A 24,083-nucleotide genomic window follows, 5' to 3' on the forward strand; every position below is an offset into this window, starting at 1 on the left:
AAGCAATTGTGACATCAATAATGGGATATGTCTCAACTATATAGGCACATAGAATTAAGACAGAATACAAAAATAAATAAATAAAATAGATAGCATGCAAATAAGATTAACGGGAGCATACAGAACAATACCTCTGGTCTAATTACAAATGATAACAGGAATAACACCCTTATATATAGAGATGAAAAGAGATACCTACTGGAAAATAAAAGGTAATAACATCACAGCAGTTGAAATACTTGAAGAAACTTCTAAAGGAAAAGAGATTTAAAAAAATAGATAGGAAAGTGGCAAGAATGGGAAAACCCAACAAAAGGAAGGCAAGTCTTTTTAACTTGTTGCCATCAGTGGAAGAAGGATTGAAGATGGATAAATTTAATTCCGGCAGAGGAATGATACAACTAATGAACGATGATGAACCTTTTGGGAACACTTTAAGAAAGATTGGATTTCGAGAAAGCAAATAGGTCAGTGCCGAGAACGACAAACACCAGAACAGTAATATCTGAATGCATCATTAATGACTTGGGAGAAGAAGATAATCAATAGGAAGCAGCACTAAAGTAAACAACTTTATTCGACATAACCAGGAATGAAAGCATTCTAAAAGAATGCAAAGACATTTGCAAAAGGGACCTCTGCAGAGAAAGGGAAGGCCAGGAAATTCAGTCGAGCAGAGCTTCTAGAACTCCACAGCATATAAAGTGATATATTAAGAAGAACAACAACAATATTAAGTGTGTGTTTTGAGTGTATGTACGAACACAGGCTGTACATACATTCACTGTACAGAGAGGGATAGCAGCGAAGCAAAGCCGGAAGTAGCTAAGCAAAGCGCAATGGCAGGGGAGTATGAAGGGTATTTAAAAAAAAAAAATGACTATGCAAGAGAATTGCTCGACCCAAAGACAGATGACGAATTATTTATGTGTATTTTTCGGAACTGTCAACTCCATCTTCCGCCAACAACTGAATCTTGAAAAGGTGTTCAACGCTAGGTATCAAGGATGGGAACGCAAGTGGAACGCTCGGAAGCTGTACGAGCGCCATCCGGCAAACTAAAGGTGGCGGTACGTCACTATATTTTACGATGGTTGATTGCACCTTTCGGACTATGGCAAACCACGGGTTATCATGTACAGAGACAAAGCGAAAAAGTGCTTCTCAAAGTGGGTTCGAGTATGCAAACAGGATTTCCGAAAGGATTTCGGGAACTGTCACGAGCGAAACTGAAGAACTGACAAAATCTACTTGCAGTAATACCAGAAGATCCTAAGACCGAACTACGAGCATGTCCTACCAGAAATGTACGGAAACCAGATTAACATCGTCCACAGGCAATCAAAGCTTCCTCACACATCTGAAGATTGTCCCGCACATTCTACCAGGATATGAAGGAGATTACTGGAACACAGGTCATATCTTCGAACGACAAGTCTCCAGACGGAAGTTTAATGGACTTGGGTGGATTTGGACGGTTTACGAAAGATTTGAGCACGAGGCGTGTGAAAACTGTGAGTGGACTCTGAAAAGCTGTGAAAAAGGAAGGACAAGACCCCCTCCCCCCCCCGCCACACACACACACTCCACGTCGTAGTTCAGCGAAGCCTTTAGTAATGGAAACTGTGTTGCCGGCGCAACGTTCGGAACCAGGATAGACAGGTTGACCAGTCCTGCACCTGGCGTCTCGATTTTCGTAGTTATTTGGTATATAGAATTTGGTCACATGAATGAAGACCAGCCTCTACAGTTACTAATATAAGTTAGAGTGAAGTTTTCCATCACTCTAAAACAACAGTAATTGAAGGCAATATAAGTGAAGTTTTACATAGTAGCATCGTGGAGTTTTAAGTTTATTTACACGTCTTGTAGTCTGAGCATTGAAAACTCAATTGTCCACTTTTCTGGATGGATTAAAATTCTCTATGATAGACCATTCATATCAAGGTTCAATATAAATTGTAAACTTTTAACTTCATAATAAATTTATTACAACTTATTTTTAAACCTAGATAAAGACAGTCCAGACACGCAATCAGACCTCATAAATTAAGGCAAACAATAAAATCTTATACTAACAGTTACTGCACCGACAGTTTCTAGTATTCGAGTCAGTACACGAGTCAGTCACGAAACGTCCACCTAGTTCAATGTTAACTAGATGGATGTAAAAACACTTCTTTGGAAAACGGAATATGGTGCCTATCATTCGTTCACATTAAAGTGTTCTGTGCACAGTTTATCAATTCTCCGAAAAGGGAAGAAAGGCATACTAATCTATTTAATATCAACCTTAAGTGCTGAAGTTATCTTCTTTGCAAACACAAGATGGAAACATAAATTAAGCAGCAGTTCAAGAAGTAATCCGGAGAATACAACTACGAGGGTGATTCAGTAAGTATTGCCTCCAAGCCCACTACCTGGCCAACAGTGCCTCCAAGCCCATTACCTGGCCAACAGTGCCTCCAAGCCCACTACCTGGCCAACAGTGTCTCCAAGCCCACTACCTGGCTAACAGTGCCTCGAATCCCACTATCTGGCCAACAGTGCCTCGAATCACACTATCTGGCCAACAGTGCCTCGAAGCCCACTACCTGGCCAACAGTGCCTCGAAGCTCACTATCTGGCCAACAGTGCCTCGAAGCTCACTATCTGGCCAACAGTGCCTTCAAGCCCACTACCTGGCCAACAGTATCGCAAACATTCTTAACTGTTTACCATTAATCCACTGATGTTTCAGCTATAGAATGTCACTTGTTTCACCTTCCTATATCTTCTCATTCCAGAGTAATGGAGCAATCCATGGCATCCAGTGATGACGTCCGGTTGAAATAGCGGGCTGTCACTGAATTTCTGACTGCGGGAGGTTTGCGTCCAGGAACATTCATCGCCGGGGACGAGTCGTAGGTACATCATTATGATCCGGAAACGAAGTGTCAGTCGATAGAGTATCGCCACACGTCCTTACCTCCGCCAAAAAAAAAAAAAAAAAAAAAAAAAAAAAAATCAAAGTTGTCCCACCTGCTGGCAAAGTGTTGTTGATATTCTGCCTACAGTCCAGATCTTGCGCCCTGTGACTTTTGGTTCTTCCTTGGATTACCTTAAGAGCCAACACTACAATTGTGACGCGAAAGTAGAAGCAACAGTTCGGCAATGGTGTCGCCAGCCACCAAAATTCTTCGCCGACGACATGAAAACCTTGTTTTACGTTGGCGCAAGTATGTTGCCCGTAATGGGGACTATGTTGAAGAATGATGTCGCCATTTGTAGTTGACACTGCAAGCTTTCCTTTGATACCTATATCACTGCTATCTGTCAAACACAAATAAAGGTATAACCTTGGAGACCTTACTTTCTGCATCACCCTCGTACCTGAATAAGCAAACAGTGAAGTATGCGAAATATAGAAAAACAATATATATACAGGGTGGTAGGTAACTTCACCGACAAACTTTGGGAGGCGATTCCTTATACGAAATGAAAGAAAAAAGTTCTAATAAACATGGGCCGAAAAATTTCTCCTTTCAGAGTCATGATCCATTGAAAATTCGAAAAATCATTTTTCAAAACTCCCTGACTTACAAACTATAGGACCTATCCCAAGCGGTTTAAGGAATTACACAGGAACTAGTATGTTCTCTATCTAAATATCCATGTTTTACCACCGTTATCGGTGAAAGGAACTGTAAAAAGGAAGTTGAAGTATACTCCTTTAAGTACTAGTGGTGCGTTCGTTTCGCTGGTACCGGTGAATTCTGAAACATCGATATTTAGATAGAGCGTATACCAGTTCCTGTGTAATTCCTTAAACCGCTTGGGATAGGTCCTATAGTTGCTACGTTAGGGAGTTTTGAAAAATGATTTTTCGAATTTTCAATGGATCATAACTCTAAAAGGAAGCATTTTTCGGCCCATGTTTATTAGAACTTTTTTCTTTCATTTCGTATAAGGAATCGCCTCCCTAAGTTTGTCGGTGGAGTTACCTACCACCCTATATATATATAAGCCAGACTTCTATTTCCAGTCGGCATAGAGATCTGGGCGAAGTATTTTTCGAGCTCTGGTTAAAATTATACAAATACACTCTCCCTGATAAAAATAAATAAATAAATAAATAAATAAAAGAAACAGTACTCTTACCTTTTCATTAACAGAGAAGTGGCTTTTTCTGACTCCTCCTTTTCCTGTTTCTCTTCATGTTTCTCTTCCCCTCCAGGGCTGACTGCTTGCGCCGGTGGCTCCTTCGGGGTAACGGGAGACACCGGTGACTTCACTGGTCTCGTTCCCACTGTAATGCAGGTTGTTGGAGTGGAACGACATTTGTCTACCGGGGACTCAAGGGGCTTGGGCTTCACCTGAAAACCTTTGGAAGTGGGACTTGTAGGACTGACTTTCGCATCTTCACGAAACGGATCACTACTACTCCGCACCGACCTCGCTTTCGAAAAGTGCGACGTCCACTTCTTTTGCTTTTCAATTAGTTCTTTACTTGAGAATTTTCTTTCTGGTTTTTCAGGTTTCTCTGACTTGACAGTGGGATCACTTGTACTTCGAGTTCTGTTATCTGGGATGGCAGTCTCATTGTTTCTTCTATAACTTGGAATTATTCTTTCTTGTACAGCATGTGGGGGTTCTATTCTACTGCTAATTTTTGAATAGGAATCTACTTTACTTTTCGACAAAGACTGAACAGGTCTTGGAGCAATTGTTGAGCGAATATCACTATGCACCGGTTCACTCACAGCTTCATCCACATTGCCATTTACACTTTGATGTCCATTCATACGATCCACGTGGTTGTCTAACACAGAAACACTATCACCTGAACTAGGAGACACACTAGACAATGGACCCTGACTGTGAAAGGAATGGTCCCTGGGGGATGGGGATCGAGACGAATTCTCTGAACTTTGGGGTCGAGGGGATCGCACTGGAGATGTGGAGCCCGATCTTGACCTTGGTCCCTGGAAATGAGGCTTCCCACCAACCGTAGCTGCCGTTTTCTCTGCCTTGGGACCGCCTTTGCATTCTTCCCCAAGTTTTTCAAAGAGAGCTCGTGCATTATTGAACCGTGCCACATGGCTTTCTGTTCGTACCACTGTCACTTGGGAAGGAGAGTCCTGCACTTCCTTCGGTTCCTTTGACTCCTCTGCTACTCTACGTCTTTCTGGTTTTGGGGATTCTAGTTTTCCATGAATATTACGCACGTTAATAATATTTTCGTCCTTGGATGGAACCATGCTCTGGAATATGTTAGCAATCTGGGAAACCTTGCCGCCTCCCAGTCTTCCGGGTTTCTTTTCTTCCATTATTGAGCCGTTGCTGGACTTCTGAAATAACCAGGAAAAAACAGGATTAATGTCAACTGAGTTTGAAAAACTACACAGAAGTAGACATAATACATATTAATGTCATTTACGATCGAATATTTTAATCAGTGAAAAAAAAAAAAAAAAAACTTAAAACTATTTTTTATGTGGTCCCACGAAAATGAGAATGTAACTGTATATAAGAAAAGTACTAAACTTTCTGTATTACTGGTAGACTGTAGTAATTTCCGATACTTGTAGCGGTTTCAACTTTTAAGGCTTGAATCATACTACGCTGTAAGATTTACACATGCCTTGTACTTCAACATGTGTGGAATTTACCAACTGATTTATTAATTTGAGGTAACATATTTCCGAAGAATGTTAATTTGTTTCAAAAAAAAAAAAAATAAATAAATAAATAAATAAATAAATAAATAAATAAATAAAAAAGTTACTTCGTATAATACCAAATTTATATAAATCAATAAATTTCCAACGATTTTGAAGCACAAACCATGTGTAGATTTCGTTGCATAAGATTTAAGCCGCTGGGTCCTTGAAAATGGATACTCGCTAAACATGTCCAAAATATCGAGAATAACTACAACCTACCAGGAATTAGTACAATTTTTAGCTTGTAAAATTTATTCCAAACGTTCCATGTATTAATAGGACGGTAACTAATTAACTTCAAAGTTACTAAACTTCATGTTCTCAATGACAGCCAAACGACTAAATATTTCGGATGATGACCTGGTTTTCCATCATCAACAGAACGAGGTTTATTCAAACATATGGAAAATGTAAGTGATACTATTTTGTAGAATTTCTTAATCATGCAAATATTACTAACGTAATATTCTGAACCCTAGACAAGCGACACTGAAGAAGACTTCAGAATATTATTAATACTTACTTTGTTAAAGATTCCACATCAGAGTGTCTACTAAAATTCCAAAATGAAATTTCGTGACCTTTTCTTTACCAAATCATAAAATTTTCTAACATTTTCAAGAGCGAATTTGTGTGCGAATTAGGCCGAGATTTCATCCATGCGATAGAAACGTACTTTGCTTGCGATATGGTAGCGTCTAAAACCGGCCGTAGACATTTTTGATGGTGAATTTTGACGTTTGATAAAACAAAATTTTCCAATCTGTACTTACATTTGTACAGTTAAAAAAAAAATCGTGACCCAAAAGCTAAATTTCGTGACTTACTCGTGACTTTCGTGACTTTTTCGTGACTTTCGTGACCGATAGACACCCTGCACATGAAGTTGAAATATGAAAATAATGATGACCGAATAAGCCTTGTTCTACTGATGAAGGGTAACCAGAACATAATCGGAAACATTTAGCTGTTAATCCTTTCTCTCTCACGGGGAACATAAAGGTTAGTACCTCTGAAGATAATTTAAATAGAAGTTCTTACGTTTTTTAAGTAATTATAATGTAAATAATGTTATAACAAAAAATAAAGCGTAGAGACTTCAGGCTTTTAAATTTAACTTCCTTACATTTCAAGTATTTAAAAACATCAATACCTTATCAACCACCAATAATTTTGAAGACTGAACCGACGTTGTTTTTCCAGGTGTGTGGATGAAGATTTTTAGAAGATACGCTACATTTTTCCGTTCTGACTCGAGTCTGGAGCCTTATTCTCGGAATCAAAAAAGACTACGTGATAAAAGAATATAAAACGGAATGGACTCACCAGGACAAAGCGAAGACACTTTCCCGATTGCTGTCCAAGGTAATGCAGCATGGGGGTAAACTGGTGGCTCAAATTGTGTTATTTTATTCAGAAAGGGAAAGATGTCAACCAAACTAAATAACTAACTAATTCTGTGACCAATGGAGCCCGAAAATTCAACGCCGCGTTCACAAAAGTTCTCCACTGACTTCTATACTTAGCGAACTGGATCCAGTTTCTACTTTGTATTCCTATTTCTGTCAGATCCATCGTAATATTGACCTCCCATCTGTGAATGGTCTTCTCCTAATGGCCGTTTTCCGATTGGTCTTCCAGTAAAAACTTTGAAGAAGTTCCTACTTTCTTCCATTCTGGCTACCTGACCTACCCACCTAAGCCTCCTAGATTTGATGTCCCTAACAATGTTTGGTAAATGATATAAATTATGCAGTTCCTCGTTATGAAGTCTTTGCCTTTATTATTTCCGTTCCTCTTGGGTCCGAATATTTGTCTTAGGACCTTGTTCTCAAATACTTTCAGTCTACTTCTTTCCTCAAAATAAGCGACCATGTTTCGCAACCATACAGAACAACAGGCATGATTACCCTTTTATATATTTTAAGCTTCAAATTCCTCGACAGAATTTGCGACAAGAGATTTTGAACTGAATAATAACACGAATTCCCTCCCTTTACTTGTCATTTAATTTCTTCGTGAATATGGTTTACGTCTGTTAATATTGATTTTAGATATCTGAAAGTATCCACTTTACCTGGAAAGTGAAAAACAATGACAACCAACTCTTATCTACAGTAAGTTTTGGTGTTTTCACAAAAATACACAAATTTTCAAAACCAATAATAATAAATAAAATAACAAAAACTTAAAAAAAAACTCAAACCTTCTTTTTAAAAAAAACAACAAAAAAAAAACTTTTTAGAACATGTAAAATTGTGTTACATTTAATGTTAGTTGGTTAAATGTCTGAATCCGTCACCAGGAATTGATGTGTTGCCCAAACCTGAACATACTGTGCAACCTCTTCTACAACTTTATGCGGTGTTAACATACCAGTACAATTCGTCTTTACGCACTAAGAAAGGATACACCTACTTAAACTTTCGAAACTGTACATAAAAATATACATACAGGATTGTCAAAAATTTGAAACATCACTGCGATTATTGTAAACATGATTGTATACAACTAATTTACCAGAAAGCCAACTATATAAACGTTTAGTAAACGTACTTTTTTATTTACTAGGTCTAATATGGGTACTTAATGTACAATAAACTGTAATGTTTCGGTATTCCCTTACAACTTCCTCAGCAGATCGTCCAACTCGCTGGCGATCCATCTCCTCTGAATTTCCTCTTGCACAATTTTGTTAATCATAATGTAAGTTCCTTGCTCTAGAATCTTCTTTTAAAATCGTTTATGGCTTTGAAAAACTTACACACAAGATTGTTTATGAAACCTTCTATAATCTAGTGCTAATTCCTAGAAACTTTGCTCACTTCTAACAGGCAATTTGTGAAGACGCCGTTATAATCTTAATTCAATGTTAAACGTTAATCTTCGAGTTTAAAGAACACACTCCTTAAAGGCCTGACATACTAAAAATAATACAAAATTTACCATTTTTCTTTTGCTTGTTTTTCATAAGTGAAAGCAGATAATGAAATGCAACTTACCACAATCACATATAACGTTATTCTACAACAGAAAATATGAACTTGAAGAGTTTTCAGTGTTGCCATCCATAGAAATTATAGTGTTGCCAGAATAACATCTCCCTAAAAAATCTAAGTTAAGACAGCGACTAGAGGAACGAACTCAACTGCATTTTATTACGTATCATGTTGTCTTGGAATTCTGTGAACTACTTTTTAAATAATAGTTGTATTTAGTTTCTAATAAACAAAATAGTTTTAACATACAGTTATTAAAATTAAATGTTATTTAAAATGTAGTTCACAGGATAACAAAACAACATGATATGTAATCAAATGCACTTAAATCCGTTCCTCTAGTCGTTGCCTTAACTTAGAGTTTGGGGGAAATGTTATTCTGGCAACACTGTATTTCCTATGGATAGCAACACTGAAAATTCTTCAGGTTCACATTTTCTGTTGTAGAGTAACAGATCTATGAGTGTGGTAAGTTGCATTTCATTATCTCCTTTATGAAAAACTATTTTTAGTACCTAGGTATGTTAGGCTCTTAACATATACGCTTAAATTTTCAATTGTACAATGTTCTTTGTACTTAACACTGGCATCATTGTACAATAGTTTACCGTCTGATGTTTATATTTTTAACACTAGAAAACATTTCAGAATAAAAATAATGTTTTTGTAAATTTGGTACATATTTTGAACATATTTCTTTATCCCAGTTCTTGTTGTTGCTCTTTGTATACTTTATGTTACATTATTTGAGTGTAAAATGGACTAAAATCTGAATCTGAAACATTTGTAAATAAATAAATAAATAAATAAATATAATATAATATAATATAATATTATATAATATTTATGTATAATGTACGTATATGTATAATGTATACGAGGAATACAAACAGAACTGAAAAAAAAAAAAAAAAAACTAATAATATTGTCCATCACTTTCGATATTTCTAAATAATGTACAGTCATGTCCAAAATGATTGTCGCATATCTATAACTGTCTTCTTGTAAGAATATAAATTGCTAATGATTTTGCAGGGCACTGATACTATGTGTATAATCGGGAAATGTATATTTGTGATAAATTTCATAGGAAAAGAATTATAAATACGAAAATTAGAATGAGTAAAACAAAATGTTGCTGAATGGATAAGAAAGTTTTATTTTCGTTTTATTATTCTTATTTACTGCTCTTTTGACATGAAATTTGCTACATACATGTCTTTGCCGATTATACACATACTAACATTATAAGAAATACCAAGTGAATTCGTTATCAAATTATATTCCTACAACAACTTATTTATAGACATGCGACAATAATTTTGGACATGAGTGTACATAATCATCATTATATTGCGAGCGGTGATAATGATTAGAAATAATGAAAGTAAAAGGCTAATAATCACCGCAAAAAACAAACAAACATCACTAGGAAGTACTTTCGAAGAACATCGTCTTCATCGTCAGCCTAGGCACACTTCAAAAAGGATTTAAACCATAAAAAGAATTTTAAAAATGTGCGAAGTAAAAATCTTCTTTTGTCACTAGAAATAGACATATGTCAATAGTAATTCACTTGTCACTGTTGTTTACTGTTTTTTTTTTTTTCTTTTTTCATTATCTTCCAGACAGCGAAAATGAGTAGCAAAAACATTGCTCCAAATAGCATTTATGTCACCTTTATCTGAATTGAGTGCTGGTTTCTCCTTATGAATGTAATAAGCTTCTTTGATTTTCTGTTCAGTTGCATTGTTGGCAAATTAAAGAAGCTTATTACATTCATAAGGAGAAACCGGCACTCAATTCAGATAAAGGTGACATAAATGCTATTTGGAGCAATGTTTTTGCTACTCATTTTCGCCGTCTGGAAGATAATGAAAAAAGAAAGAAACAATGAACAGTGACAAGTGAATTATTATTAACATATGTCTAATTCTGGTGATAAGAAAATTTTCACTCCGCACATTTTTAAAATTCTTTTTATGGTTCAAATCCTTTTTGAAGTGTGCCTAGGCTGACGATGAAGACGATATTTTTCGAAAGTACTTTCTTGTGATGAGGTTTTTTTGAGGTGACTATTAGCCTTTTAATTACATTATTTCTTTATTGTAGAATATTATATATATATATATTTTAAAACACTGAAAATATCCTTATCACTGTGTTGCGAGCTGTGATAATATTTAGAAAAATGTAAGTAAAAGGCTAATACTCACCGCAGAAGACAAACCACTCCTCTAGGAAGCAGTTTTGGAGAACATTGTCTCCATCTTTAGCCTAGTCACAATCCGAAAAGAATTTAAAACATGGAGAGAAATGTTGACGGGTAAAATTGGTTAAAAATGATTTAAAATAAGCGAAGCCTAATTCTTCTTGTCGGGCCCTCCAAGGTCTGGAAGGTAATTTAAAAAACAGTGAACAACAGTGAACATAAATAAGTAAGTTACCATTAATATCTGTTTATGTCCGACAAAAAGAATTACGCTTCGCATATCTTAAATCCTTTTTAACCATTTTTACCCATTCACATTTCTCTCTGCGATCCTTTTCGATCTGTAACTACGTTGAAGATTGAGATAATGTTTCCCAGAAGTACTTCCTAGAGGAGTGGTTTGTCTTCTGCGGTGAGTATTAGCCTTTTGCTTACATTTTACTGAACATATCGATTACAAAAATATTTAAGGGTTTCAAGTTGCTTGTAAACAAAACCAAGTACAGAAAACAAACTTTTCCTTTCCTTTACCTTTCATTAGGCACTTTACCTTTCATGTATGTATTATTTATAATTTTATGTAGATAATTTTAATAACATCAATTTCTGATGCCTAAACTAAATCAGGATAGTGGTAAATTCACAAGCAAAGGGATTACAGAGTATATTATTAAACTAAAAAAAATCGTAATTTGAATTGAATTGTGCAACACAGAATTTCCATACTATACAGGATATGGTAAGCATATATACAGATTGGTAACACTGAATCGTAATGACGAGCACAAATAAAGACTGATAATTGTGAGCACTATTAAGTGTTGTGAATTTACACATATAGGGAATTTTAAGTTATACAGTCATACACCTGTAGGCTAAAAACAGGAATTATCAGTGCTAAAAAAAAAAAAAAAAAAAAAAAAAAAAATCGAAAGATTGCAATTTTAGCCAATAATTAGCTTTAGGATCAGTGGCCAGAAAATTTTTGAACGACCCCTATATCTAGTTTTCGTATCTTCTACGGAATAAGCACATCATACTGAGTTAACTGATAGTTTGGGTTTGGCAACACTGTATGTAGTTCTCCAGATATAAGGCATACAAGAAAAAATTTGACTGAATGAAATATATTGGATCTTTTGATTCAATTAATGAAAGAAAGAAGGCAACTTGGGTAGATCTAAGTTATCGTGTCAAGAAGAACGCATCAGAATTTGGTGGTGTCGAAATTATCGACACAAAATTACAAACAATACGGACATGAAAAAGATGAAGTAAGCTTTATATTATATTATTTTATAAACATTACGTCTATTACACTTTAAATATTGAGAAAAGACAACAAATTATGAAATGCCATGGCAGCTCTGGCAACATTCTTCTTTTCACTGTCTTCCTCTTCCCTGCGTTCCTGGGGATAATGATCAGTTATTATCTCTAAAAACTATTCTCAGAAAGACAGACAGAAATATCACTGGATCCATCACAAGCTCACCAAAACGTGCGGCATTTCACAGGACACTCAAACGTTTAAGATGACACAGTGAAGAGGAAGCAACAAGCAGAAAACTTCAAACAGAAGCACTAAAGACTTTGTGTGTCTATGCGAAGCAGGTGAGAAGAAGTACATTTACATTCATAAAACACTCAATTAAAACACTAATCCTTTACTCAGTTTAACTAGGCCTTGGCCAATATTCTGTGTGCAACTTATGTTTATGATACAAGATGAAACCATATACTGTGGTTCACCTTCATTCAGACCGATTTTTATTATCTTAAAAACTGCGAAATTACACAAAAAATGAAAGCTGAAGATCCTGCACTACTCAAGAAGCAGAGGAAAATACGTCTTAACAAACAAAGCAAAACTGCATACAAGTGGAATGATACCGCAAAAGCAGAATAGTTATGGACTCGCATCATATCCTTCACAGTCACCAGATTACGACTTATTTCTCAATCTAGAACACTTCACTGAAAACGAAACATGCCATAATGTGGATGGAAGTCTTCCATATACTATCTATCGAATTCCGATTAGAACTATCATGAAGGAATTATGAAAATACTTATTTTTGAATTCTTTTCTAGCTTTCGGGACAAAACCTTTGGCTTTTGTTCATTTAGCTGCAAGAAAACTTTAATGGGACATGATTAAAATGGTGATGAAAGTAAATAAATAAAATATTAAAAAAAAAAAAAAAAAAAAAACTGTTACGCATTCCATACTAACTATAAGCGCATAAAATATCGACGATATTACTTTTTAAGAGCCTGACTTACTAATAATAATACAAAAATTTTACCATTCTTTCTTTTGCTTGTCTTTCATAAGTGAAAGGAGATAATGAAATGCAACTTACCACAATCATAAATAATGTTATTCTACAACAGAAAATATGAACCTAGAGAATTTTCAGTGTTACCATCCATAGAAATTACAGTGTTACCAGAATAACAATTCTCTCAAAATCTAAGTTAAGGCAGCGACTACAGGAACGAACTCAACTGCATTTGATTACGTATTATGTTGCCTTGGAATCCTGTGCACTATTTTTTAAATAACTATTATTTATTTTAACCACTGTATGTTAAAACTATTTTGTTTATTACAAACTAAATACAACTATTATTTTAAAAGTAGTTCACAGGATTCCCAGACAATATGATGCGTAATCAAATGCAGTTGAGTTCGTTTCGCTACTGCTGCCTTAACTTAGATTTTGGGGGAATTGTTATTCTGGTAACAATGTACTTTCTATGGATGGCAACACTGAAAATTCTTCAGGTTCATATTTTCTGTTGTAGAATAGCATTACCCATGATTGTGGCAAGTTATATTTCATTATCTCCTTTCACTTACGAAAAACAAGCAAAAGAAAAGATGGTAAAATTCAGTATTATTTTTAATAAGTCAGGATCTTGGGACATAGTTGCAGAAAACATGGGTTAGTAAAGTACTTACATAAATATTTTTCTTCCTCCATTTGCTTTCCTTTTCATTTTAACCTTCTCTTATTAAAACGTTCTTTAACAACTGCCTTGGCAAGCTTGAAGGTTTAAAAATAATAATATTTCAAAAACAAGTATTTTAGCATTTCATACTAGTTTCTGTGCACGGCTATCTATACTAAAGAAAAAGCTTTTGCTGGAATTGTATTGGCAAAAAACGAAGACAATATCTACGCTCAATGAAGTATCTTCGACATCCTAATAGCCATCTGTCAATACCATTGAAACAATCAAAAAAGGGAAAGAAGGTTGAACATATGTATAGCCAGTTCTCACGGGATAATACTTACAAACAGAAATACGACAACTGAAATCCCTTATGCGAACGTAGAACATAATACAAGTATTATATTGTAAGAACTTATTTATCCCGTTTCATGTTAAAAGGACCCTGCTGCTTGCAAGAAATGAAACATGGTATTGACAACTACGGTAAAGAATGACTATTAAATGCTTGAAAACAGAAACTTCCGAACATTTTACTGGGTAAGTGATCGAAAACCTCTGGGAAGCCGGTCAAAATCCGCTTGTTAATAGTGTTATTCTATATGTGAGAGGGAATGGACAAAACAGTGTTTGATATTAAAGGTATGGCAAAGTTTAAGTTGAAGTATGTGTAATATGCTACACGGTAAGAGGACTCTTCAAATAACGAAATGGGAATTTGTCAAAAATCTCGACTAAAAGACATGCAACTCGTGCTAGACATTTGTGGAATCGCAATAATTTGCGTTTGCATTTCTAACAAACTGCCCCATGTAGTTACAGAATGTTCTCTATTATTTGTGATGCTTATCATCAAATATATAAAAAAATTTTAATGTCTTCACCACATTGTTACATATGTAGTTTGCACAATGATGTTGAATCACAATAAAGATTGTGATTTACTAAAACAGGAAGCTATCCTTCACAACATTTATCATTGCAATGAAATATCCTCGCAACCGCAACGAAAATGTTATTCTCAGATAATTTAAAGTTACGCTCAGAAATTCATTCATTTTATTTATAGATTTCTGTAATTCCTGAATATTACTTGGAATTCCGAGCTTTCGACTCCTCTGGAGTCCTGGTCATGGAGCATAAAAACAGAAAAGAAAAGAAAGAAAGAAAAACATCAAAAAGAATAAAATAGAACGGACTTACCAAGGGAACAGTAGTGTTGGAACACTGTTAAATTCAACGATCACTTTTTTTTTTTGATGCTGTTCGAATTTTGTAATTACTGCTTCCCATCCATCACTTAACCATCCCTTGTCTAAATTGAATTTTGAATGTTTTAAATGGATGGATAAATTTTTAAATACGAGTGTGTCTACTTCATTTGGCCCCCAATCAATCAATGTTTTGAATCTTCTACTTTGTGTTGAGTTTCTTTTAGATATTTCGACTTCTGATCGTTGAATGTAACGAAGTGTGCTCTAGCACTGCTCTTCCCTTAGTAAGTCCGCCATTTTATTCCTTAAAGTTTATTTTCTTCTTCTTCCTGTTTTTATCCAAGGTTCCAGAGGAGAGTTAAAAACTGGGAAGTACAAATAGTATTCATGAATTAAAGAAATCTGTAAATAGAACGATAAAATGTTAAAGAACCGATGAAATGCATATTAACTTTTAAAAAGAACAGCATTCTTTACCTAAAGCATCCAGTAAGATACACCTCTTTCCTACGGTTTCGAAGTAGCACTCTTTCCCTCTTCAGTGCTGGTGAGGTTTTGCTTCTAAACAAAAGATATACTGAAGAAATGTAATCTTCACCATATCATTTATTTAGAAGCGAAACTTCACCGGTACTGAAGAAGAAACGAGAACTAGTCCTAAACCATATGCCAGAATTGTATGTTACTGGATGCTTCCGGAAAAAAAAAAAAAAAAAAAAAGTTCTTTTTAAATAATTGTATTATTATTTACAATTTTTTGTATAAGAATATACGAGGCACGCCTAGGAAATAAGTGTACTAGATCTTTGTAGGTTTCAAAAAATGTATTTAAAACAAAACCTCTACACGGTTACATCGGTACATATGTGAACTATTTTTCCATGTATCGCCATCCCTCTCGATGCACTTAGTGAGACAAGGAATATATATATATATATATATTTAATGTCTTAGTGAAAGAAATTTGCCTCTACCCCTTTTGCCCATTTCTTCACCTCCATCTTCATTTCCTCATCAGTTGAAACTTTTTTCCCACCCATGTGCATCTTCAGGAAGGGGTGAGCAGATCAGGGTGTTTACTAAAATTCCAAAATGAAATTTCGTGACCTTTTCTTTATCAAACCATAAAATTTCATAACACTCAAAAACTAATAACAGTAACTATATTCTTCAGCACTTATCTTTATCTTATCTCTATTTTCAAAGGCTGTTCCTTGGAGTGCTAAAAGGTTTGTATCTTCTCACAGTTGAATAAACTGGTTAGATGCGTAGGTGGTTTCGGCGATGCGATGCGATGCGATTTGCATTGCTACTGCTCAATGATGCCAGCTGAAGGACAGTCTCAAGAGCGAATCTGAATGTGAATTAGGCCGAATTTTCATGCATGCGAGAAGCATGCTTTGCTTGCGATTTGGTAGCGTCTAAAGCCGGCAACAGACATTTTTGGCGGTGATTTTTGACGTTTTATACAACAAAATTTTCGAATCTGTACTTATATTCGTACAGATTAAAAAAAAAAAAAATCGTGACCATAAAGCTAAATTTCGTGACTTTTTCTTGACTTTCATAACCATTTTCTGATTTCGTGAGTTTTTCATGACTTTCGTGACCAATAGACACCCTGCAGATGATAGTCTGAAGGCGGGCAACCCAAGTTACATTTCCTGTCGCAACAGAGTGCAAAAAATCATCACTTTCAAGTTCATGTCATTCCAAAAATTCTTTGGAGGTTGCAATTCGATTTAATTTGTGCTCCTCTGTCAACTGTATTGGGACCCACCTTGATTTTAAACCCACAGTTTATAAAATCCGAGTGTTTGTGTAATCGTTTCATGCAGCAGAGATCTGAAGATTTGTGGGAACATTACCGAAAGTTCATCCAAAGTCAATCTACGGTCACCACGAACAGCTTCCTCAATTTTTTCAACAAGCGAATCAGTGAAAATCGATGGTCTTCCACTCGTTTGCTCATCGTGCACAGCACTTGAACCGTTTTTAAACTCACGACACCATTTAAACACACTCGTACGATTCATAATTTCTTCGCCCTAAACTGATTTGATCTCGTTAAAAACTTCAGACGAAGATTTTCCCTTCACAACGAGATAACGCTGCGAATCTCGCACTTGGCGTGGTTGAACTTTCTGCAGAAATATTAACTACTTCACTTAAACCTTGCCATACATATAAAACAAGCTTTGTTTTACCTCCATTACCAAGGCAAAATTTTTCTCATTTGGAACAATGTTATTAAAATGCGATTTATGATCACCTTTTCAGTGGAATTTTTAATGTGTATATCACAATCTTCACCCTCTACCGTAGTTATCAATTCTAAACAGTTCAAAACGTAGCCAAGCCACTTTTAACATTGAAACAGAATAAACTATTTCCTGTAACATTCAGTTTAGTCATTTTAATACAACAAAACCAAAGCATACCATATTCATCACATCCAATCCACAAAAATAAAAAGAAATACGTTTATAAAAAGAGGGTATTCATGCGCACTTCCCCAGACTGTTAAGTGGTACAATGCACCAACACATTCTGGCAAAAATATCATATACAGGCTCACATAACAAACATTCAAAAGTACGATCAGCATACCCTTAAAAAATTCCAGATGCAAGGTCGACAAGCAAGAAAATTTGTAATTTATAACGAACACTTCTTGGAAAACAGAAACATTCTTACACTTAAAAGCCAAGGCCATGTTTTTCCATTCACGTTTTACAAAGATCGTTTAAAATAAACAAGTAAATTTAAACAAAACTTTTCTGGAAAACAGAATTCCAAAACAAGAAAGAAAAAAAAAAAGAAAAGAAAAAACTTCAAACAAAATCCCTGTTATTTCATGATTATGTCAAAACTGCTACTCTGTGCTTGGGAACACCCTCTGAATAATTTGTAGAAAGATATTTAGTAAAACCTATGAAGTACTGTTTCGCATTTTACCACAGTGATATGAAATTTCCCGACTTTTCCAGTAAACGGAACTTCTTTCCTGACTTCCTAGGTATAAAAATATGTGTTCACAGAGCTGCAATATTTTGAAAGACACCAATCTCACTTACTTATATACGGTGTTATTTCCAGTCAGTTCTACCCATTTGTTCCTATAGTTAACAGACGTGACAATACGCGATTTACACAATAGTAACGCTGAAGAATAATACACGGCACATCCTGTATTCATGTATCTACATTCAAGTACTGTTTAAAGGCAAGAACATCTGGGAAAGCTGTTTAGACCATGGCCTATGGAACCCGGAGGTTCAATGCCACGTTCACAAAAGCTCCCCATTGACTGCTATCCTTAGCCAACTGCATCCAGTTTCTACTTTGTATTTCTATTTCTGCGAGATTCATCTTAATATAGTCCTCTCATCTGCGCCTAGGTCTCCCTAATGACCTTTTATCCGATTGGATTTCCAATTAAAACTTTGAAAGCGTTCCTACTTTTTTCCATTCTGCCTACAAAACATGAACACCTGAGCCTCCTAGATTTGATGAACCTAACAATGTTTGGAAAACGGTACAAATTATGCAATTCGTCGTTATGAAGTAACCATCATTCCCTATCCCCGTTCCTCTTGGTTCCGAATATTCGTCTCAGGATCTTGTCCTCACATGCTTGCGGTCTATTTTTTTCCTCTAGAGCAAGTGACCATGTTTTGCAACCATACAGGGAAACAGGTATGATTGATAAGCTACAAATTCCTCGACAGAATTCGCGATAACAAAAGATTTTGAACTGAATACCACGAATGTTCTGGTTTTAGTCAACATTTAACTTCTTCGTGAATATGGTTTCGTCTGTTTATATTGATCCTAGATATTTGAAAGCATCCACTTAATCAAAAGTATTATTTGATATTTTAACGCATCCATAATTTGCAGAATTACGATCCGTACGAACTTCCATGTATTTAGTTTTCTCCACATTTGCTTCTAAACTCATGTCCCTGCAATCGTTTAATAAGAGCTCTTCATTTCTTTCTATTGTTCTCCTATCATCCTCTATTAAATTTATATCATCAGCATACGCCATAATCTGTTGAATAACATTCAGCTCTAGGTCCTGGATGCTATATTTGATTTTCCTTATAGCGTACTCCATGCCGAAGTTGAATAATAATGGCGACAAAGTTCCGTCTTGTTTTAGGCTATTTTTGACTTAAAAGCTCGTGGACAAGAATTTTCCTACCCGGATTTTACACTGAGATTCAATTTAAAAATATCTTAGGTAATCTAAGTAGCTTTTGCGGTATTCCAAATTCTGTAAGAATGTTGTACAATGTTTCTCTCCCAACCGAGTCGTAAATCCTCAATCAATAATCAATAAATAACTACAATCAATAACTAATTGATGTACCGGGGTACTGTATTCCCATTCCTTTTCGAGTATTTATCGAATGGTAATATCTGGTCGATAGTTGATCGATTTCGTCTAAATCCGTACTGATAGTCTCCAATAATTTTATCTGCGTGTGGGGTCAATCTTGCTAATAGAATGCTTGAAAGGATTTTATAGGATGTTGACAGAAGAGAAATCCCTCGATAATTATTACAATCTGTTTTATCGCCTTTTTTGTGAATTGGAACAATGATTGATTCTTACCACTCTTGTGTCAATTCCTCCTTGTTCCAGATAAGGAGTTTGTGTATCTTGTTCCACATTTTTTCCTCCTGCAGCTAAAATTAACTCAGTTGGAATTTCGTCTACACCCGGAGATTTTTGTTTCTTTAATTTCTTGATAGCGATTTCTACTTCTATTTGGTTAGGTGTCTTGACCACACATTTCTAGTTATAACGGAACCATCTTACCCATACTTAACTGAAGAATAACATCCAACATAACATCATATGCCTTCTTTTCAATGACAGTCCATCACAGACGCAATTTAGACACATTTTCTAATCTCAACTACTTCCGGGGAAAGCTCAATCCTACAACTATTATTCACACGGATAATACACATATACAACTGAGTTTAACACTAACGTGTGATTTCTTTTTAAGTATCTTCCTGAACATCTTTAAAGAACAACACTTTGTTCTATATTAAGTATTTCTTTCCAGCAGACTCAGCTGGGTGTCATGCCTCGAAAGTATTACTTGGAACCAAACTTATTTTATTTTCTTAACGTGACAATTTCAATGCAATGCAATCTTTACGTTTTATGTCCCACGGTTATGCCAGCTAGGCTAAAGGAGACGGTGATTATGAGAAATGAATGAAATGGTGGAATGAAGAAAGTGGGAGGAAACGGGAGAACCCCGAAAAAATCCACGCACACGGTGTTTGTCCACCACAACGTTCACTTGGCGCGGACTGGGATCGAACCCAGGACCCCATGCACCAGAGGCGAACGCTCTACCACTGAGCCACCGCGGCCCCGTGACACTTTCATCTTTTAAACGTTTGTGATCAGCTTTCTCAACAAAACTCCTTTGAAAATTTTGCGAATAGTTTAAAAGAATAATCACGAAGTTAAATAAATGTAATAACATATTTTTCTTTTACCGCGCCGACGATGGAATGAGGAGCGCTCCGAAACTGTACGCTGGTGTTAGTTTTTACTGGATGCTTCTGGTACAGTTTTATAGTATCAATCAGTAAAAATTCATCATTTGTTTTAATACGATGATTATCACTCACTGTTACTTTTCTAAGAAAGCTAATCAATTTAACTCGTTACCTGTAGAGAACAAATTGCCATCACATTGAGATCTGAATGTCCGAAAGCCTACGAATTTCCAACCCATTAGCTCATTTACCTTTATAATCTAACATAATTTCTCGAAACAAATCACTGACAATCAAATCCTCCCTTGTTTATTAAGTATCATATTCCTCAGGCTGACACCGTCCTAAATTTGAAAAACTATTGTACATCAAACGTAAGATGGCAATAAACGTCTAGTCCTAAAGCTCCTCTACTAAATAAACGCATTGCTAGTCCAAAATTAATTTATTTGTGGTTTTATTTTTACCACAGTATGGAACACACATACCGTACCTCGGTCATGTGAAACACACAGAAATTCACTGACCACTGTATTTATTACTTTACATTATTTTTCATGTAAAAGATAACATGACAAAATCAAAGTTTTACGTCTCACGGTTCTGCCGGCTAGGCTACAGGAGACTATGATGATGAGAAATGAATGGAATGAAGAGAGTGGGAGGAAACGGGAGAACTCCGAGAAAACCAACGCACACGGTGTTTGTCCACCACAGCGTTCACTTGGCGCGAGCTAGGATCGAACCGAGGACCCCCATGCACCAGAGGTGAACGCTCTACCACTGAACCATCGCGGCACCTCGAGATAACATGACATAAGCAGTTACGGAGTTTTAATTGAGATATAACATTAAGATTATTCAGCAGTTTCTTGTTCAACTTTTACGAATGGAGTGAGTGAAATAATTCGAAAGATTAGATAATGCGAATATACCATCTTCATACAAAAGTATTTGCAAGCATTCTCTACGTACAACGAAAGGCTTACGAAACTAATTTACCATCGACTGGATATTGTCATTATAGTACCAGGTATGTTTGTGAATGTCAGAAGTTCTGAATAACATTGATAACAGCTACACATGGGCAGTTTCTGACAAACAAATAAAAAAATAAAGTCTTGGTTTACATATTATCTATTCATAGATCCTGTACAGAAATTAGTTGAGGGGCTCCCTCGTAGTATAGTTGCAGAATCTCAAAGGCTCACCTCATCTTCCCGTAACTACAAAACCAGCTCCTAAATGGCACCAACGACCAAATGTCGCACCGAAACGCGGTGTTCTTTTTGATTCAGTTTATTCTTTTTTCACTCTGCTCTGGTCATTTCAGGATCTTTTTTGTACATTACTTTTATATAGTGGTATGTATTCGTGGTTTTACTCCTTTTATCTCCTTTCCGTTTTAATCCTTTTTACCTTGCCACTGAGGAAGGAACCAGCTGAGAGTTCCAAAACGTCAAAATCTTTAAATTTTTTATAGGAGGATTCATTAGTAAGTAGCCAATTTTTTGTTAATTTTGAATATCCCCCCATGCGTCCATGTAATTATTATCCATCAATATGTTTTTTGCCGTTGTCATTTGTCCAATACTTTCCGAAGCAGAAAATTCCTTTATAAGTAAATAAAAAGTCACATAATTTTTAAAGCTCATTTCGATATCACTTTTTAAAAAAAATCAAGGTTGTAAACTGAATAACATCCTTTTTTAAATTAAGATTGTATTGTTTAATTTTCGCAGACTAAAATTTTTAAAAAAATTAAAAAAATTAAAAAATCATAATACTAACATATATTGTGCTCCAACGATAATATATCTATCCTTTACTTGAACTTCTCATTTATATTTCTGGCAAAATACTCGATAGTCTTTCATCAGGATGATTTTCAGCTTACATTCTGAGGATGCTTAGCTATTCAGATACTAGTGTATAGTCTTTCAGTTGTAATAACTAAATTATAACACTCTAATACCCTAGTATTTTAACGAAAACTCTCTATGAGAATGTTTTATGTATAATACTTCTATTTCCTATTTATACATTACTTAAAAGTGCACTACTTAAGGCAATACAAAATATTTTCTATTTCCAAGTTAGCTATATCCAACTTCTGGAACAAAATTGAAAAATTTATTAAAACATTTCTTCATCTACATGACAATGGTAAATTTTATCCATCTAAATTACGATATCGTCTTGGACAGTCACTGTTACCATAACAAATTTGTATCTAGTTTGGTGATACTTTGAAATTTCTTTTGTATCCACTGTTTTGAACAAAATTATTAATATCTTCCTTGTAATGAAATTTCTTTTGTTTAAACCTATCTATGTTCTTAATGGTGAAATCTATGTAACAGTTTATATCAACCTTATTGTATATAATCACACAATCATTTCCATGTGAGAATCTTTTATGAATCTGATAAATAATTTTGTTAATATCAGCCCAGTCTTTGTCTAAATCTCCTTTCTCCAGCATTAAGCCTCGGATTCTTGGCTCTGATGTAGTAGATTTCAGTTTGAGAAGCAGTATGATGCAAAACAGCGATCTGAACCACGTGTACCCTTAAAATAGCTTCTTTATTATCCCGAGATTCCTTTATTCTAGTGTTAATATTTCTTTTGGTCATGCCAATATATAATTTCTCACACGTACAATCACCTGATGAAGTCACTTCATGAAGGTTAGTCAACAAAATAACACTTATACCGACTCGACTTCTTTCAAAATTTTAAGGCGGTTTTTAGCACGTAATCGAGTTACGTTTCTTAACAATTTTTATAGTCTAGATGTCAAAGAAGGGAATAATGGAAACGATATCCATTTTTTAATATCTCCATTCATACTTCCGGACTTATCTTTAAACTGTTGTATGCGCGCTCTTGCCATCCATCCAACTTATTTTTTTAATCATAGCAGTTAATTATGTTACTTAATTCGAACACATCTGAAGTTGATGTCACTAATCTACACGCTCTCAAAGATATATTAATCCAAATATTGGTTATCTTCCAAAAATGACCCGATTTTTAATATACGTACATGTTGCTTGAAGTGGGCTTTCTATAAATTTTTGATTGCAACAATCACAAGAACATAGGTTAGTATTGTGTTTAATTTTGATGTGTGTTCTATACGTTCCATTGGGGTTTTTAAGTGACTGAATGAAAATCAACAACCTGTACACACTAAGAAAGCGTGCCTCCAAAACAGGCAGCACAGAAAACTGCCAGTTTCATCGACTTTCCCGCGACCAATCACATATAAGCCCCACATTGAGTACCGTAACATTCTTTGCAACCTACGGTGAAGCGACATTTCACGGCAACTGTATATGAAGGAAGTGTGCGGGCTTTTACTTACCTCTCTTGCTGATTCTACACATGTCGTCTATATTTTAAAAAAAAATAGTCCATTGTATTTACTACAGTCGTTTCTTTTCGGAATTCA

At 35.3% G+C, this 24,083-nt stretch overlaps 1 protein-coding gene across 14 annotated transcripts in view; it reads right to left on the reverse strand.

Annotated features, from left to right (window-relative positions):
- Window positions 1-24,083, reverse strand: part of Spn (protein phosphatase 1 regulatory subunit spinophilin) — a 304,267-nt gene that overhangs the window by 180,964 nt on the left and 99,220 nt on the right. For all 14 annotated transcript variants that reach the window (XM_081746431.1, XM_081746430.1, XM_081746429.1 and 11 more), the window contains one exon: window positions 4,141-5,330. In XM_081746431.1, coding sequence (XP_081602557.1) covers window positions 4,141-5,330 — 1,190 coding nt within the window. The remainder of the gene's footprint in view (window positions 1-4,140; window positions 5,331-24,083) is intronic.

Source organism: Thermobia domestica, chromosome 18, assembly GCF_964235325.1.
Source record: "Thermobia domestica chromosome 18, izTheDome1.hap1.1, whole genome shotgun sequence".
Lineage (NCBI taxonomy): Eukaryota > Metazoa > Arthropoda > Insecta > Zygentoma > Lepismatidae > Thermobia > Thermobia domestica.